Source organism: Xyrauchen texanus, chromosome 39, assembly GCF_025860055.1.
Source record: "Xyrauchen texanus isolate HMW12.3.18 chromosome 39, RBS_HiC_50CHRs, whole genome shotgun sequence".
Taxonomy (NCBI): domain Eukaryota; kingdom Metazoa; phylum Chordata; class Actinopteri; order Cypriniformes; family Catostomidae; genus Xyrauchen; species Xyrauchen texanus.
In genome coordinates, this window is record NC_068314.1 from 34,466,304 (window position 1) to 34,483,912 (window position 17,609).

The window sequence follows — 17,609 nt, forward strand, 5'->3', positions numbered from 1 at the left end:
CCACACTTTGATCATTAGTTATCATTAAAGGGTTAAGGTATATCTTTATGGCCTATATATATATATATATATATATAAATGACATTACCAGACCTAGCTTGCAACTCAAGTTTGATGGATGCTCGTTGAGTGCCAGCTACCCCATAAACCAGAATAAATCAGGAAAAACATCAGCAAGAGATCTGTTTTGCCTTGTTAAGATGGTCCCTCTCAACAAGTCGGTTTCTCAACACCTCCTTAATCTATACAATATTCATTTCAGTGAACAAGAAGAATTCAAGATTCGTTTAGACATGCTTTGAAGTCACAGGTGGAAGATTTATAGTTAATGAATTTGTGTATAATCTCCAACAACCTGGAAATCATCAAATTTGAACCAACAAATCAACATATCAAACATTGCTTTGGCAGTCTCATTTCTCAACTTGAGGGTTTAGAGTTGCCATTGGCACACGATCACAAGAATAGTCTGAATATCTGTCAGATGTCCAAGAGAGAGAGGAAGTGAAAAATAATCATAAAGCACCTGCTCATATATCAAGGCCGGAAAGCTGCTGTGATACTGGGATCCCCATCAGGAGGATGAAGGTTTCATTTTATATAGTTTTCATTTCAACTCACCAGTGCATAAAGATCCTGTGAGGTTACAGATACAAGCTGTCCAACCTGAAAAACTATAACTGAAAATATTAACTTTTGAACAATAATTATATAATATAGTATGTAGGGTGAATTCAGGTTTCTTTTTGACATTGAGATGACTAACAAAAAGTGGCCCTATTTACCTGAATTTGTACAGTACTTTATATTAATATACTGTATAAAGTGGGATTTCTGAAATCGTTTTGCATTCCCTCGCAAACGTTTTAGTTCCCTTGTAATCATGGGCATGTTGTAGGGGTTGGATGGGGTGGACCATGTCCCCACCACTTTTCGAAAGAACTTTCGTCAGGTAAGTGTCAGAAGAAACACCTCAAAGCAAAATGCAAACAGAAGTGTCCCTGCTCATGATATACAGTACATCCTCTAATGTCCAGACTTAATCTTCTATTGTTAAATTAAAAAGTTATATTAGGGTAGATAAAAGTCCAGAACTCCTTCTATAGTAACTTGAGGCCAAAACTTTACCATGACAACAACCATTTATTTTGGTTAAACCTTTGCTATCCACTGACTACCCAAATCCTAGTACTGACAGTGTTAGATGAACGAAAGTGATAAAAAAAATGTTAAATGTAAACAAAGTGGCGCCCATGCTTGCAATACATTTTGTGTTCCTTCGTTATTATCTTGGGTTAGCTTGCAATAAATTTACAGTACATTTATGCATTTGGCAGACGCTTTTATCCAAAGTGACTTACAGAGCCCTTATTACAGGGACAATCCCCCCGGAGCAACCTGGAGTTAAGTGCCTTGCTCAAGGACACAATGGTGGTGGCTGTGGGGGTCGAACCTTCAGCGACCTTCTGATTACCAGTTTACCAGTTATGTGCTTTAGACCACAACACCACCACCACTCCTTAGTGGTTTTACTTCAGTAATATTGTAATATCCAAACAGTAACCATGGTTTAACTAAAGTAATATTCAGGGTTGGGGAGTAATGGAATACATGTAACGGGATTACGTATTTAAAATACAAAATATAAGTAACTGTATTCCACTACAGTTACAAATTAAATCATTGGTAATTAGATTACAGTTACATTCAAAAAGTATTTTGATTACTGAAGAGATTACTTTGCATTTTATTGTCATTTGTTTCATTAAATATTTAGTCCTTTCAGATGGAAAACATTTATCCATATAAATGATGCGATCCAAAGTGTATTTGAACAGCAGTGAAACACTTTCTTATGATGTGTTACATTCATACGAGCAGACAGAGAAGTACATTTGAAGTAAGTTTGGAGCAGAATAAATAGAAATAAACCTTGTGTAAATGGTTAGCTTTACGCTAAGCTAAAATGCTATTTCTAGCCATTTTACATGCACATGCTACCAGTCACGATCATATTTATTTATCAAGAAAATTCATGTTAGATCAAAATGTATTTTATTCTAGTAAGATCTTTGATATTAGGGCAAAAATTGCATTCTTGATCATATTTTTTGTTTTGTTTTCCTGTAAAAATATCTAAAAATCCTTAAAACAAGATTTGATTTATCTTGTTTTAGAAGCAACACTGTATAAGATATTTGGGTTTATCAGAGAATGTATTTTTAACATGTGCATTTTGTCTTACTGTACTGACAGAGTTTTTATAGTCAAAACAAGTGAAAACATCTACCAGTGCTGAAGAAGTAATCCAAAGTATTTAGATTACATTACTGACCTTGAGTAATCTAACAGAATACGTTTCATGTGACATTTTACAGCATGTAATCAGTAATCTGTAGTGGAATACATTTCAAAAGTAACTCTCACAACCCTGGTATCATTGCAGTAATTATATGTGTTGTAACAATGGTTAAATTTGTAGTTGAACCATAGTGACCACAAAATCTACCATGGTTTTAGTACAGTAAACTTGTGTATTATTTGAGCTGTAAAGTTGTTAAAATCATCACTTTTACAGTCGCTTTAGGGTTTTAGTATTTACAGAGAAAAGGTTAGTAAGTGATTTTACTTTTTGAAACATTTTACAGATTGGTGCACAAATAAGTGCGTCACTGTAACCCAGATTTCTGCTTTTTTTTAAGAAAAGGAGGGACGAGTTATGCCAACATTGTGCCACAAATGCTGTTGATTGAGCCGGAATATTCGGAATGTATTAAAACCGGAATATTCCTTTTATACGAAATTTGTCGTTCCAAATTTATGTTATTAGCATAACAATTTGAGTGAAAAGTTGAATTGAAAAAATGTATTTGATATTGAATCCCAGATTTTCAATGTAACCCTCAATGTTATACTGTACATTCAAATAAAAGCCATCAAAATGCAAGAAGTCTCACTATCCAGGACCAATATGTTTATATGGCACAAAATCCAGCAATATGATGAAATAAAGAGCTTTTTGAATTTTTTTTTTTTTCTCTTGATATGACTGTGCTGATATGAGCCCATTCTAACATCACCTGATGGGTTTTTTTTTTTTAACCAGATGATGTTACATGTGGGCGCACACATGACCAGGCAAGAAAATTCTGACTTAACACCTCTAACTGTTTTTAGTTCTCTAACATCTAACCTCTAAAAGTCCCTGCGTGGTGCTTTGAGGTTAGTTTCTGATTTAGACAACAAGCACTGATGCCAGTCAGTGTCTTTATGGGCACTGCGTCAGGCTGTATGGGCAGTGACTCGTTGTATTAGTTTAATATCTAATGCAGAATGGTTTATTTGTTTCATATATTAAATTTTGCCTTGCAACTCTGTCAGATGAATTCATTCTGAGGTAAAGAAAGAGACTCTGACTCTTGAAGTGACTCAAATGATGCAGTATGTCCTCTTTCACCATAGTTGCAAAAGTGACACAATAATGTCTTTCCCCAAAAATTTTAAGAGTGAGTTATGTTTTACAGTCACGTATTTTGCAAAGAAAGAACACAAAACCATGTGTTTTCATTTAATGACTAATTTGAAAGAAAGCCATTTAATTTCACTGTGTTTGTGTGAGCAACTGGACTTCATGACAAACTCACTTTCCCTAACATACACATAATGGATGTAAAAATCTCAATGTCAATTTTTTTTACCTTTAGGTACAGGCTGCACATGCTTTGCACCTTACTTCAGTTTAAAGTCCAGGTACATGGTTGGAGTTCTAGTGTAAATCTTTGACTGAAAAAAGCAAATTTGTTTATCTTTATCTAAATTAATACTTTATTACACTGTAAAGCGGGTTAAGGTAAAGGAGGAGGCGAGAACCAGCTTGGCAATATAGTTTAATAACAAACTGAACGAAACACACACAAACATAAACACACAGAGCAGCTGCCTGTAATTCTCTCTCACTCGAATCGTCATCCCAGCCACCTTTATCCCTCACGCACCCCCATCAGGCTGATTGGGGACCGGGCGTGCGTTGATCCAGCCCGGCCCCGCCCTCCTCCGCTCTGCACTCCTCCTGGCGTTGCCTCAGGCCGGGGAGCCCCCGGCATGACGTGCACCCCCACTCCATCTCAGGAGGGGAGGGCGTGCCTTGCATCCCGTCTGCCGGTGGGTCAACCCCGCCTTCCTCGACCTGGGAGGAGACAGGAGGGGAAAACAAAAACAAAAAAATAGGCGAGGAAAAGGCCTACACGGAGCAACAGTGAGAGGGATAGGAGAGCGAGAAAAAGTAATTAATTCACCGGTTCTCCGATACACCATCGTGTAGCCCTCGATCCCTCCTCCACCCTCTCAGGCAGACGGCAGCCGCTCCTCCCCGGGCGGACCGGAGTCAGACCTATGACCCCCGGCAGACAGAACGCCCCTCCGTATTCCCAGCGACTCGTGGAGACACTCCTCCGCCCCTGGCAGCGGCCCTACCGCTCCAGGTGGTCGGGGAGTCACTTCCCTCCTCCCCTTGTGGACGGCGGTCTTCTTTTGACCCCGCCGCGTTTCTGGGGGACGTCAGGGCAGTCCTCCGCCACTGACAGCGGCTCCATCGCTCCAGGCGATTAGGGAGTCCTGCCCCCACTCGCCTTTTGGATGCCTTTCCCCTCGTCCGGGCGGCTGGGCTACTCCGTCCCCCGGCGGACGGCAGCGGGCTCCCCTGGGTGGACGGGAGTGTCGAGGACTCCACGACAGGCATCCCTCCTCCTTCCCGGGTTTCGGCACCAATGTAAAGCGGGTTAAGGGAAAGGAGGAGGCGAGAACAGGCTAGGCAATATAAATAATAGTTTAATGATAAACTGAACCAGAAACACACAAACATAAACACACAAAGCAGCTGCCTGTAATTCTCTCTCACTCGAACCGTTGTCCCGGCCGCCTTTATCCCTCGCGCACCCCCATCCGGCTGATTGGGGACCGGGCGTGCGTTGTTCCAGCCCTGCCCCGCCCTCCTCCACTCTACATACACTATATGACCTCTGTGACAAGAAATGTTTATGTTCTGCACTCAACATCTCTTTCAATATTAGCTTTCTTTATTGCTACAAGACTAGATAAGAGAGATCGTTGCATATTGTTTAAATTATGAGCTTGGACATATGTAAAAACATTGTGTGTGAGTTTCAGCACAAATCTGGGTACAGTTAGCCCGATTGTTTGGCTGACCCACATTTAACTTTAGCAGTGCATCCACCCATCTGCCCTGGAGAAACCCTCCACAACCACATTTTACATTTAAAAACATTTTAGAAAACCACATCCACTCCAGCCTGCTCCAAATTTCCTGCTGTTGTCTGAGAGAGGGGGCAGAGGATGCCCTCGCAGCAGCAATTAGTGTGCCGGACTCCAGTATCAGATAGTAAAACGAACATTCCTGTTGGCTGGAACATTTAAAAAGGACTTGGCCACTCACATCAAGCATTAAAAGAATAGTTCACAAAAAAAAGAATATTCTGACATCACTTATATGTCGTTCCAAACCTGTATGACCTTTCTTTCTATGTGAAACACAAAAGGAGGAATTTTAAAAGGATGCCCCGTTCACTGATTTCAGTGCAATGTCAGTTGATAGTAAATGGGTTTCTAATTTTTTAAGTGCATTTCTAAACATGCGAATCGTTGTGTGTTTACATCCTGAGGGAGCAGCTGAATGACCTCCTAGCTTCAGGAGAGATGTTTTTGCGGTATTGGAGCAACAACCAGCTGTGGAATCTTATGTCAGTGGCAGATTTTAGCATGGGCGATATCAGCAGTCGCACAGGGCGGCATCTTGCGGGGGGGCAGCACGAGGTGATGGCCTCGTGCTGAATAGTTATAGATCATGATTTATGTTTCTGGTTCTGGCAGACTTAACTAAAGCAGCCTAATTGTGAGTTGAAGAATAAATGAGGTGTATGCCTGGCTAAATAGATGAGAGTGTGTCTGCAACCCGATCAGTGTTAGGAAGACTATTCCATAGTTTAGGAGCCAAGTATGAAAAGGATCTACCTCCAAAAGCAAAGAAAACAAGGTTAGAAGAGAAACACAATTTTGTTGATAAGATTACACATTATATGATTTAGTAAATTGGACAACCTGTGTCTTCCAGGTTTTTTTTTTTCAATATAGCAAGTGACTCACCTCAAAGCTTAAAAAGGACCCAAGAGAGTCATAAAAGTAGTCCAAGTAGTCCAAGTCTTCTGAAGTTACACGAATAAGTTCTTTTACAGACCATCAAATTTGCGCATTCACAAGTGCATGATGAGTTGTGCACACAATAACTTTTGAGCCATTGTAAACAAGCTTCTCTCATTTGAGTGATGAAATAATAAAACATTTTTTGTTAATTATTCCTTTTAGGAATATTCTTCAGTGTTAGCTGCTCGCAGTGACTCCAAGATATCATATGGCACTTTAAAACATAGACATAAAACAGGCAGACAGATGCACATTTTTTTGAAATTACGGATATTGATGATCAACAGACAACAGTGTAAGAATCTCTCTCTCTCTCTCTCTCTCTCTCTCTCTCTCTCTCTCTCTCTCTCTTTCTCTCTCCCTCAGTGTTTGGTTCAAATAGTTTAGAATAATCATGAAGAACATGTTTTATATCACCTGATAAACAAAGCAGAACTCTTGGCTGGGAAAATGAGCCATACTTCAGATTAGTGCTACAGTATCTGCAAACGGCAGAGAGATAATGATATTGTTTCAGCCTCCTCTTTCTGAATCCAGTCAATTGCTTTTTTTTTAAATAATTATTAAAAAAAAAAAGTGAAATGGGGAAAAAACAGGGGAAAAAGGACTGGGACCAGACACTTGCTCGCACATTAGCCAGCACCAATGTGCAGCACCTGTGCTCAGGGCTGGACTGGTAATCTGGCATACCGATGCACTTTGGGGCCGATCAGGGGCGGACCGGCCATCGGGAGAACCGAGCGGGCCGGTAGGTCAGCTGCGAAACTGGCCGAATGGGCCGCGATAAGCTGAAATGAGCTGCCGTATTATGCAGAAAAGGACAGCGAACACCATTTCATTCTGTTTATATCGCTACAAGGGAAATAAACACTGATATTACGTAACATGATTGAATACAATATGACCATTTCCACTGGCAATCAAATATCTCACTTGTGGTAGTGGCGTAGTGGGCTAAAGCACATAACTGTTAATCAGAAGGTCACTGGTTTAATCCCCACAGACACAACCATTGTGCCCTTGAGCAAGGCACTTAGGTTGCTCCGGGGGGATTGTCCCTGTAATAAGTGCACTGTAAATCGCTTTGGATAAAAGCATCTGCCAAATGCATAAATGTAAATGTTTTACTGTTCTGCTTTTCTAATCTATTCTATTCGTTTTCAGTTTCCTAATGTCATCATTTTCAATAGTATGCGGTATGGAGTGTTTTCAGTGGAGCAAAAATGACATTCTAGTGTGGATGAGAGATGTAAACTTAGCTAAATCAATGGGTTTTTAATAAAAAACGTCTTAGTGTGACATGGTCTAATTTGTTTTGTCAACAGTGCTGATATTATTGTTGTGTTCACGTACTGTCAGAATTACTGTGATAAAGGGATGACAATTTGGAGATTTTCATGTTCTCGGACTGTTCCATAAATAGCAATACGGCACTCACTATCATGCAATATTGCTTGACAACAACATAATGGAATAGAATTGAAATGGAATGGAATAGAATGATAGTAAAACTTTAAGCTTCACATTTTTTGCCTTTTAAACCCTCCAAAAATTGGCCCCATTCACTTCCGTTCGCGTGATATGAGCGCAAGAGCGATCATCTGTGTTCCGCAACTGCTTTCGGGTCCTTGAATAACGTATAAGCCAGTGCACTTTCTGGTGCCCTCCTAGGGTAAGATGGTGCCCCCCTAGGGAGTTGATGCCCTACGCAGACTGCGTAGTCTGTTTATAGGGAGCGGCTGAACTGTAAGTTCTTAGTTCAGGGATACTGGTTAACGTTGACTTCATGTAGAGTACACCAGATCTTTATGAGGTCTTATTTCAGTATTAAAATCAACCACTCAAGTTTTACAACAACAACTTAATATACATTAGGCTACCTAATGGAGCACTCTTTCTCTCTCTCTCTTTCAGTGGCTTAGTGGAAATTTCCATTCCTTCCTAGGTTTAGCAGACCCACTCATTGAGCCATAGTGCACTAGTTGGCTTGATTTATGGAGTGAAACACGCAGACCCTGTCTGCAGCTTTTTCCTATTTCTTTTTCTTCCGTGCTCCTGGTTTTATCAGGGGAGTCCCTGAGTGTTTGATGGTAAAGCAGCAGCGCAGTAGCTGGAGGTTAGGTGTTAGCTGTAGTTAAAGTATTGGGGCTACAGACATATTAAAGGCCCATTAAAACATTCCCTCACTGACCCGGGTGAGAGTGAGGCAGCTTTACGAGTGAGAAAACACAGGAAATGCCCTACGGGTGCACACGCTCCTAGTCCGTTTGGTGTAGATGTGTGTGCGCGTAATCACGTGTGCACTTTATATTCAATTAAATACATTTTATTATTGTTTAAAGCTATTAGGATCAGTTCTGAGTTTCAAATTGCAACAGTTTTGAGAGCTTACATTGAAAACATTACAAATGGAAGCTTTAAGACAATGTTTGCATCGACTTTCATAAGTGTACTCTTCTAAGTGTACTTTTCTATACAAAATGAAAGGTGAATTGATAGACATCCTGTTTATAACTTCCTGACAGACCTTAAAGGAATATTCTGGGTTCAATTCAAGTTAAGCTCAATTGACAGCATTTGTGGTACAATATTGGTTACCACAAAAATGTATTTTGACTTGCCCCACCTTTTGTTAAAAAAATCTAAATCTGGTTTGCGGTGAGGCATTTACAATGGAAGTGAATGGGGCCAATCACTTCCATTGTAAGTGCCTCACTGTAAATGGGATTTTTGCTCATTTTAAGAAAAGGAGTGACCATTCGAAGACATTTTTGTGGTAATAAATATTGTACCACAAATGCTGTCAATTGAGCTTAACTTGAATTGAACCCGGAATGCTCCTTTAAGTAAATCTCATGGGTGTTTCTACTTGTAGGTCGCCAGGTTATAACTTTCCGCACCGACCATTGGAATCCATGGGCCGACGATCCACTCAACAAATATGTTACCTGCATTAACCACCATTCATTTAAATTACTGCACAATATGTACAGGGCTTTTAAATGTAGGGAAGAAGTGTTAAATATTGCCATTACCGGGGTTTGATACATATTTGACGTATTCACAAGCTCTTGAATCAATTCCGATTCGTTTGGGTATTTGTCAGTCATAATATCCATTTTTCTTACTAATTAAAAAAACTATTTCTCAGCTAATGCTGTTAATTACTACAGGGAACCTAATCATTTATATTAGATATAATATATAATATATATTAATTTGACATGTATATAAATATATATATATATATATATAAATCTAAAATTATTACATGTTCAGCCAATTAATGAATCACATATATAGAAATTTACAAGAAAGGCCCACAAATAAACATCATTTATGACACAATAATGTTAAAGTAGAATCTGAAAAAATTGCAGAGTTGAAAACATTTCTGTTTGAGGGATTTTGGAAAAACCCTGATGGGGAATAAAGTTCAATGCAAATGCAGATATGTCTAAAGCTCTATGAGAGAGAAATGAAATTGTTATTGAATAAGAATTGACGTTCTGATGATGCATATCTTACAGAACAGCCTGAAATGTTTAATGCAATATTAATTCAAATATATATTTTTTTAAGAATGCCTTGTATAGGTCTTGCAAAATGTATGATCACAACAGCACTTCTTGTAGGGCCAGATGTTAATGTGGGATCAACAAAAAAAAATCCCCAAAATGAATCTGCATGGCCTGTGGTCCAACATACAGGCTGAACGGATTACATGACATCTCCCACACAGACACGCTGCTCTCAACAGGATACAGGAGGCGGGGGAAAGAGGTCAACATCTGACCCCTTGACCTGCGGCCACGGGCGGCTTGTGATCTCAAAGCACAGCTGTGATCTGACGGTCACGTGACTGCTTGCAAGAAAACACACCTGCATGTTTCAGGCAACATGGAGTTCCAGAACTAGAAAGCGTGAGTTAAAGCTCACAAAATGGGGAATTAAATACTGGGCTCTGGAACTGTCCTGTGCAAAGATAGCCTCAATTTGGGGGCAGGGCTTTGGAGTTCGATGACAAGGGTTAGGGTTAGGGCTTATTGGCCTGTGAATATAATCTCTCCAGTTTTGGGAATCATGAAAGACCAGTTGATGTTTGGGTGCTGGGGCTCCTATGATACAATTTGAAGAACCCGAACACCCTAGTGGTCATAAATTCCACACAGCCTTTATCAATCCTAATGTAAATTATTAATTTCAGCAATGGAAATGTACCTCTCTCTGTACAATACTCCTGCGAACTCGACCCCCAACACCTTCAGACTGTTCGACACTTAAAACAAATGTACTAACTTATGATGAGAATATATATATAGATTTACATTTATGCATTTGGCAGATGCTTTTATCCAAAGCGACTTACAGTGCACTTATTACAAGGACAATCCCCCCGGAGCAACCTGGAGTTAAGTGCCTTGCTCAAGGACACAATGGTGGTGGCTGTGGTGATCGAACCAGCAACCTTCTGATTACCAGTTATGTGCTTTAGCCCACTACACCACCACCACTCCATAGATCTGCAGATATAGATCTCTAGGATGGTACATATGCACGACAGCTGGTCAAAAGCAAATCAAGACATGCATTTATTTAGAAACAACTCTACAATGCAATATAATTCACTCTTGCAGTTCATTTGAGTTCACCTGAGACAAGTGTGTGCTATATATGTTGTCATTTTGGGATTGTCATGACTTCTTGCGCAGATCATTCTCACTACAGTGCCACTATGCACAATTTTCAGCCACACATAACGACTATGCATTTTCCCATGAGATCAATTAAACAAGACAAAACTGTATTTATTTATTTGTGAGCAGAACATGATATTTCAAGCCTGTTCTCAGCATTTTCCCTTATAAAGCTTCCACTATGGCAAGCTGATTTAGCTTTTAAGGCTCCCAGCCTTACTCGTAATTACTTTTACTAGTAATATTTCAATTAGAGAACACTACAATAGATTTTCTACTAGTAAGAATTCCAATAACAGAGCCCTCTGTTTGTATATTTACTAGTAAGGATGCAATTGCAGAGCTCTGCAATTTACATTTATGCATTTGGCAGACACTTTTATCCAAAGTGACTTACAGAGCCCTTATTACAGAGACAATCCCCCCTGGAGCAACCTGGAGTTAAGTGCCTTGCTCAAGGACACAATAGTGGTGGCTGTGGGGCTCGAACCAGCATCCTTCTGATTACCAGATTACCAGTTATGTGTTTAGACCACTACACCACACCCACTTTGCAATTAAATTACAAAGCTCACCAATTACATTCTTGCATTCTCTGCAATTGCATTCTTACTAGTAACTATGTAAACTAGACGCCACTTGGCGTCTGTGTGGACATTTTACAACCACATGAGGCCGTGCATGTGTGATATGAACTCTTCGGTCCTTGTCCTCTCCGTCCTTGCTGATGCACTCTCATCCAATCCACTGTGTTGAGCCATGATGTTTTTGAATATGCGTATACTTGCAGCTTGACCTCCTGCAAGGTTTACAGCATGAGGCCCAACCTGTGGATATTTGAGATATTTCTTCAAAAGTGTAGAGTTATGCATAGCTTAAAACGTTTTTATAGTGTTATCTACAATGTAAAACTCACAATACAGTATGCCATCTCCAAACTTCAGCAAAAGTTCAGTTGTTTGCATTGTTTTCACCTTTAATTACAAATTACATTACATTCAGCCCATTACATTACTTTGCAATAATGTAACAGCACCTGAAGTGCTGCATATTGTCCCATCAGGTACAGGGGACATCCTGGTGTCCATTGTAATGATTCTGTTATGCATGGCCAGCCCTCCAATACCTGTTAAGAAAGACAGAATTACTCTGCTTAAGTATCATCTTATTCATGACTAAACAAGACAAAAAAAAACAATTCAAACGCACTGAAGATGGCTCACTTGAATGGGGAATTTTGTCCTGACGTCAGAGAGTAAAGGGTCTTGGTTAACATCCAGTTTGCAGCCTGTCGCCAGCCAAATCTTTTCTCCGTTCCACTGTTCACCAGTGCACAGGGAGACCCTCCAACTCTGAGACTGATAACACCATTTAGCCTCAGTCACCTTGAAATAAAGATGTGTTAATTAATAATACATACATTTGGTTTAATGTATTAAAGAAATAAACATATGTAGTTGGTTGGCCCAGTTGTTTAAGGTTACTTTGTCCATTTCCACTTTCCGTAGTTCAGCACTTATTTTGTCCAATTGACAGTTGTATACTAGACTGTTAGTGATTCATTTTAGTACATTTAGAATACAGCAGGCTGTAAAATGGCTAAAGTAGGATATGCTTATGAGATAAAACAGTTGCTAGATTTGCCAACTTTTGCAAGGTTTATGGCATCGGAAAGAGTTCTGGAAAAATAAAAACACGTGTGTTTGCAAATGTATCATTACTTTTTGTTTTCAGGGTTATAGCTACATCTAAATATTTAGTATTTACAGCATTTGGGTTGTGAGCGCTCCACTTGCATGCTTGCATATATGATGATATATCATCCCACACAGTTTTCCACATGTGCATAGCAGGCTTTAATGTAAATGGTCTGCACTTATATAGCACTTTTTTAACCTTATAGGTTACCAAAGCGCTTTACACTGTGTCCCATTCACCCATTCACACACATACACCAATGGCGGCAGAGCTGCCATGCAAGGTGCTAGCCTGCCATTGGGAGCAACTTGGGGTTCAGTATCTTGCCCAAGGACACTCCGGGAATCAAACTGCCAACCATGTGATTGGCAGCCAACCCGCTCTACCACCTGAGCCACAGCCACCCCAAGACTGATGGGAGACTGATTCAGACTAATATATTGCCAGTTGTCTACCCAAGCCAGAAGTACACACCTGGCAGTGAGCTTTGACCAGAAGCTGGCCACTTTGAACAAAAGGCAGGAGTTGTGCGTAGGCCTCGGGGGTCACCGCTCCTCCTTTCCTGGCCTGTTTTATCATCACTAGCCTCTTGTGAATACTCCGTTCATTATAGAACTGCCTTAGGTAGGCCAGGCCATCCATCTTGATTCCATGTTCAACATGTGAATAGCGTCCAATCAGACTCTCAATGTCCCCAACGTCAAACTGCTTCAGCTGTGAGGGAACAAAATCTGGCATTTCAACATATATATGTCACAAATCCCACTATTTTTAAAGAATCGAGATGAAATGATGAACTGATGAAAACATGAACTGATGGCTTCAACAGAAGTATAAAGCATCGCTTAACAACCTCGTAGCTCACAGCTGGTCTGTTTACAAAAAAATCAATTCACATATAAAGTAAATTAATGGGATTTTTACTTTTACTATGCAGCTCTCTGGAATACTTGATTGTGATTGGTTGTAAAATATTTAATGACCGTTAAACTGTATTATTGATATATTTCAACATGATTGGTGTAACTTACCTGTAAGTGTTTACGTAAGACCCAGGTCACATGACGGGCACCCTGCTTCAGCGCAATTGAGATAATGTGGGCGCTGGACAGACCTCCACCTACCACCATCACTCTCTGGCCCATATGGCACACAGGAGGAGGACCTGAGATTAATAATGATAAAAAAAATTAAAAAAAACAATTCCTTGGCTTTGGCTATTTGTTTGCTTTGTTTTATTTTGATTGCTCCCGATTTGTGTGTTTTTGGAGTTCGAGGACAATTCTTATTTGAATGCGGAATAAAAACGGACTAAAAGTTTACATTAAAAAAACCCACCTGCTGAGGTCTCGCCCATATCTTCATGTGCACAGGAGTAATGCATAAGCTGCACGGTATGTTGCAGACTGTCCTCTGGGTAGCTCTCCTGGATCGCCTGCACCCAAGATGGTATGTTTGCCATCTGTGCCCTGGAAGGTCCCGTTGCCATGACAACCATTTTTGCCTCTATATTTTCCCCAGTGTGTAGTGTCACCCTGAAAAACTTCACCTTGATCTCATCCTCAAATAGGACTGGAACGATTCGGTCCACTGTGCCTCTGATGAGGACACTGTTCAGGTCATATTTGCGTACCTGGGTGGAAGTCCTTCACAATGTAATCCATAATTGAGTTATTTCACGCTATGTTTAGGCTTACTTTACAGAGTTAAGAGTTTGGTTAGTATCAAAACACATACCCTGTTATAGCATGCCAAATTAGACATTCTGCGTAGGGTTTAAGAATGATGCTTCCCAAACTAATTTCCCAGAATATTCACATTTTGGTACTGTATGTAGGATACAATGGGGATAATGGAACCCCTTGAAGGAATATTCAGGTTTCAAAACATGTTAAGCTCAATCTTAATTTTTAAGGATTAAGAGCATAATGGTTATCTAGCTTCGGACTGTATGAACCCTTGACCATGGAGTACCTTGAATAAAAAAATAGCAGCACAGCTGTTAAACAGAAACATTTCTCAGCGAACGTATTAATTATTATTAGTCAGGCATTCCACTCAATTCCACATGCTCCATGACGCTCAGACCTGCTGCTGGAAGAAGTCTACACTGAGCTGTGTTCCTGGCAGACTGAAGTACAGATTCTTCTGCAGGCCGTTGGTTGCGCTTAGAAGCTTTTTGTCCCTTTTTCCCAGGCGGTTGTCATTAAAAAATGCATTCTCGTCCTGAATATACATTTTCTCAGGTAGACCACGCAGTTCCTCCAGCCGATTTTGCTCCACCACAAACTCCTGCAAGGCCTTCTGAGATTGCACACAGGCACATGAACTATCAGTCCTTTGATGAGGCAATGTCCCTTTGATATTGTTTGTTTGAGACTTGCATTATTGTTCATTTCTTATTTGCGGCAGTAGCACTAGAATGCAACTCTGTGTCAAAAAGGACACAGCCGTCTACTTGAAGATTTAGTCCATTTTTATATGAAGTGGTCTTTCCATCTGACACTCCAGGTATTCCTCAGTTCCTCTTTGACGTTGTGAATTGACCATTTTAACATTTAGTTGGATATGTTCATTAAATTGTAAGAGAGTTTGCATTACACCCCCTATAGGGTCGGATATGACCCATATGTTCCTATGCTTTTTTCCAAAGTACATGTCTGCAACTTACATTTTTTTCAGTATACCTCATCACTTCCAACAATAAAATAGCCACATGGTAAATGGTAAATGGTCTGCACTTATATAGTGCTTTTTTTAACCTTAGAGGTTACCAAGGCGGTTTACACTGTGTCCCAATCACCCATTCACACACACATTCACACATACTGTACATTCATAAACCAATGGTGGCAGAACTGCACATAGAGTAGGCAATATATAGTAATATAGTAATATGCATCTGGTTGTCATTTTACAGGTTAAAACGTTTGATCCTAGTCCATTGTACTTAAGTGTATGTGTTTGTGTGGGTAGAGTTCTTGAGAAACATACAGTATATTTTACCAAACATAGAAATTACCCTTTTTACTGTTATACAGCATTTTATTATACTGTCACCCAAAACTCATTATGCATTTTTAGTGTGTGAAACTCTTTAGAATTTAATAAAAGATACATCAACCATTTAATAATGTAAATTAATATTACAATTATTGTTACAGGTCCTTGAAAAAATAAATAAATAAATAAATAAAACAGTAGCCTACTTTTAAAATTGGGAATAAAGTTGTATATACTGTATATATTCTTGGGTTAGAATGAAAGGAATGTTCTGGGTTCAAGACAAGTTAAGCTCATTCTGAAGCATTTGTGGCATAATGTTGATTACCACAAACTTTTTAATCTTCAAAGAAAGAAAAATCTAAAATCGAGGTTACAATGAGGCACTTACAATGGAAGTGAATGGGGCCAATTTTTGGAGGGTTTACAGGCAGGGTTTTTATTTTTGTTAAGGCACTTACATGTATTATTCTGTTAAAACTTGTGTATTATTTGAGCATTAAAGTAGTTTAAATCTTTGTTTCTATGGTTTTAGGATTTACGGCGTTACGTCGTCATGGCAACAAAGTTGTCAATTTGGCTGGAAGCAATTTTATCGCACTAAAGTCATGTTAGCATGCACATTGTTTATGTCTTGTTGCTATATTTTTGAAACAGTGAGTATTTTAATGTTTACCGATTGGCACCATTGACTTCCACTGTAAGTGCTGTTTCACAGATTAGTATGACAAGAAAATTAAGAATGAGTTGAAATAATTTTTTGGTGGTTATCAAAATGATGAGCTTAAGCTTATTTTATATTGAACCCAGAATCAAGGGCATAGCCAGGAAATATATTTTGACTTGTCTATGCCACTGCCTGGAATATTATTTTAAGATTAGTGTGCTGAATTACCTTATTGAATGGATCAGTGTGCACCAGCATGTGTGATCGGAGGTGAGGGATGTTCAGGCCTGTAAACTGGCTTTCCCACAGTGATGTCCACTTTCCATAAGAATCCACCACCTTGAAGTGCAGTGGAGGACATGGTAGACGTTTCTCCTCATTCTTTCCCTCGAACACTGGTGCTGTTAAACAGGGCGATGAAGATGTAAAGAATGTTGTGATCATGCAACAGCAACTAATGAATATAAACAGATAAACAGATTCAAAATGATGCAAACCAAATTGCTTTCCTTGTCATTGACTCACTGGTGGGTTGCCTCTCCTTGTTTTTGTGGCGTGAACGTTTCACTTTCGTTTTGCTCAGCTGAATTCCTTGAAGGATGTCAGCACTGGATTGGTGGAGAAGTTGCTCAGGGTTTGATAACAGAGTTGCTAGAGTAAGAGCATGAGGACCTCCTCCAATTATTAAAACATCCAACATCCCTGAGACAGAGAGACAGAGAAGCAAAGGAGAATTTAATTTAGCATGCAACCACTATTCAGGAAAACTACATGAATCATCTTACTTTTACTAGTAGACTAACGGTAGATCTCACAAAAAGATTAAAAGAAAATTACTTTTGGAATCTGAGGTCTGTAGTCTGAAGATGAAGACCAGTAGCTTGGAGGAACCTGATGGACAAAAATTGTCAGATTGGAAATAGTGTTGCACGTGTCAACGTGTCCACTCTGAGTCTATAGATACTGTGGCCCGTGATTGGCTATCTGGAATGAGCTTCAGTCTCAGAATAGCTCTGTCATAGAGCAGAGGGGCATAATTTTAGCTCAGATTCACAACTCTTCACTCTTATCTAAACAAGCTAGAACTTTGAATATAGGCGATTACACTGCATTAGATTATATTGATTGAATGGTCAAAGTAAAGAGGGGATGATAAGAGTGCGTTGAAACTTCTGGAAAAGGTTTTCTCAAAGATGGTTTAAAATGCAAAAAGTTTGAAGAGCATTGAAGGTCAAGAAAATTGTAAAGTGTGCTAAATGCACCTCTATAAATTGTTTTGTTTCTGTATTTTATTTTATTTTTATTTTTAATATATAGAAAATGATGTG

General features: G+C 39.5%; 1 protein-coding gene across 4 annotated transcripts; it reads right to left on the minus strand.

Annotated features, from left to right (window-relative positions):
- Window positions 1–10,616: 10,616 nt before the first annotated feature.
- On the minus strand, window positions 10,617–17,247 carry zgc:113276 (uncharacterized protein LOC553748 homolog). Of its 4 annotated transcripts, none has more exons than XM_052111824.1 (10): window positions 17,119–17,247; window positions 16,807–16,983; window positions 16,510–16,682; window positions 14,700–14,912; window positions 13,950–14,244; window positions 13,643–13,776; window positions 13,086–13,325; window positions 12,137–12,298; window positions 11,950–12,039; window positions 10,617–11,740 (listed from the first exon to the last, which is right to left on the minus strand). In XM_052111824.1, exons 2-10 carry the CDS (start codon window positions 16,979–16,981, stop codon window positions 11,573–11,575), a joined length of 1,650 nt encoding a protein of 549 aa, XP_051967784.1. In that variant the 5' UTR covers window positions 16,982–16,983; window positions 17,119–17,247; the 3' UTR covers window positions 10,617–11,572. The 4 variants fall into 4 exon arrangements, with proteins under 4 accessions (XP_051967784.1, XP_051967785.1, XP_051967786.1 ...); XM_052111823.1 differs by having other exon boundaries at window positions 10,619–11,740; window positions 14,700–14,915; XM_052111825.1 differs by lacking the exon at window positions 14,700–14,912.
- Window positions 17,248–17,609: the final 362 nt, after the last annotated feature.

What these genes read in the sequence shown, in the direction of transcription:
- zgc:113276 (XM_052111823.1), bottom strand. Translation starts at nt 16,981, where the DNA reads ATGTTGGATGTTTTAATAATTGGAGGAGGTCCTCATGCTCTTACTCTA. An exon ending in ACACTGATCCATTCAATAAG is followed by an intron (nt 14,916 to 16,509) that starts GTAATTCAGCAC and finishes GTGCAATCTCAG; the next exon opens with AAGGCCTTGCAGGAGTTTGT. An exon ending in TAGACTTCTTCCAGCAGCAG is followed by an intron (nt 14,245 to 14,699) that starts GTCTGAGCGTCA and finishes ACTTCCACCCAG; the next exon opens with GTACGCAAATATGACCTGAA.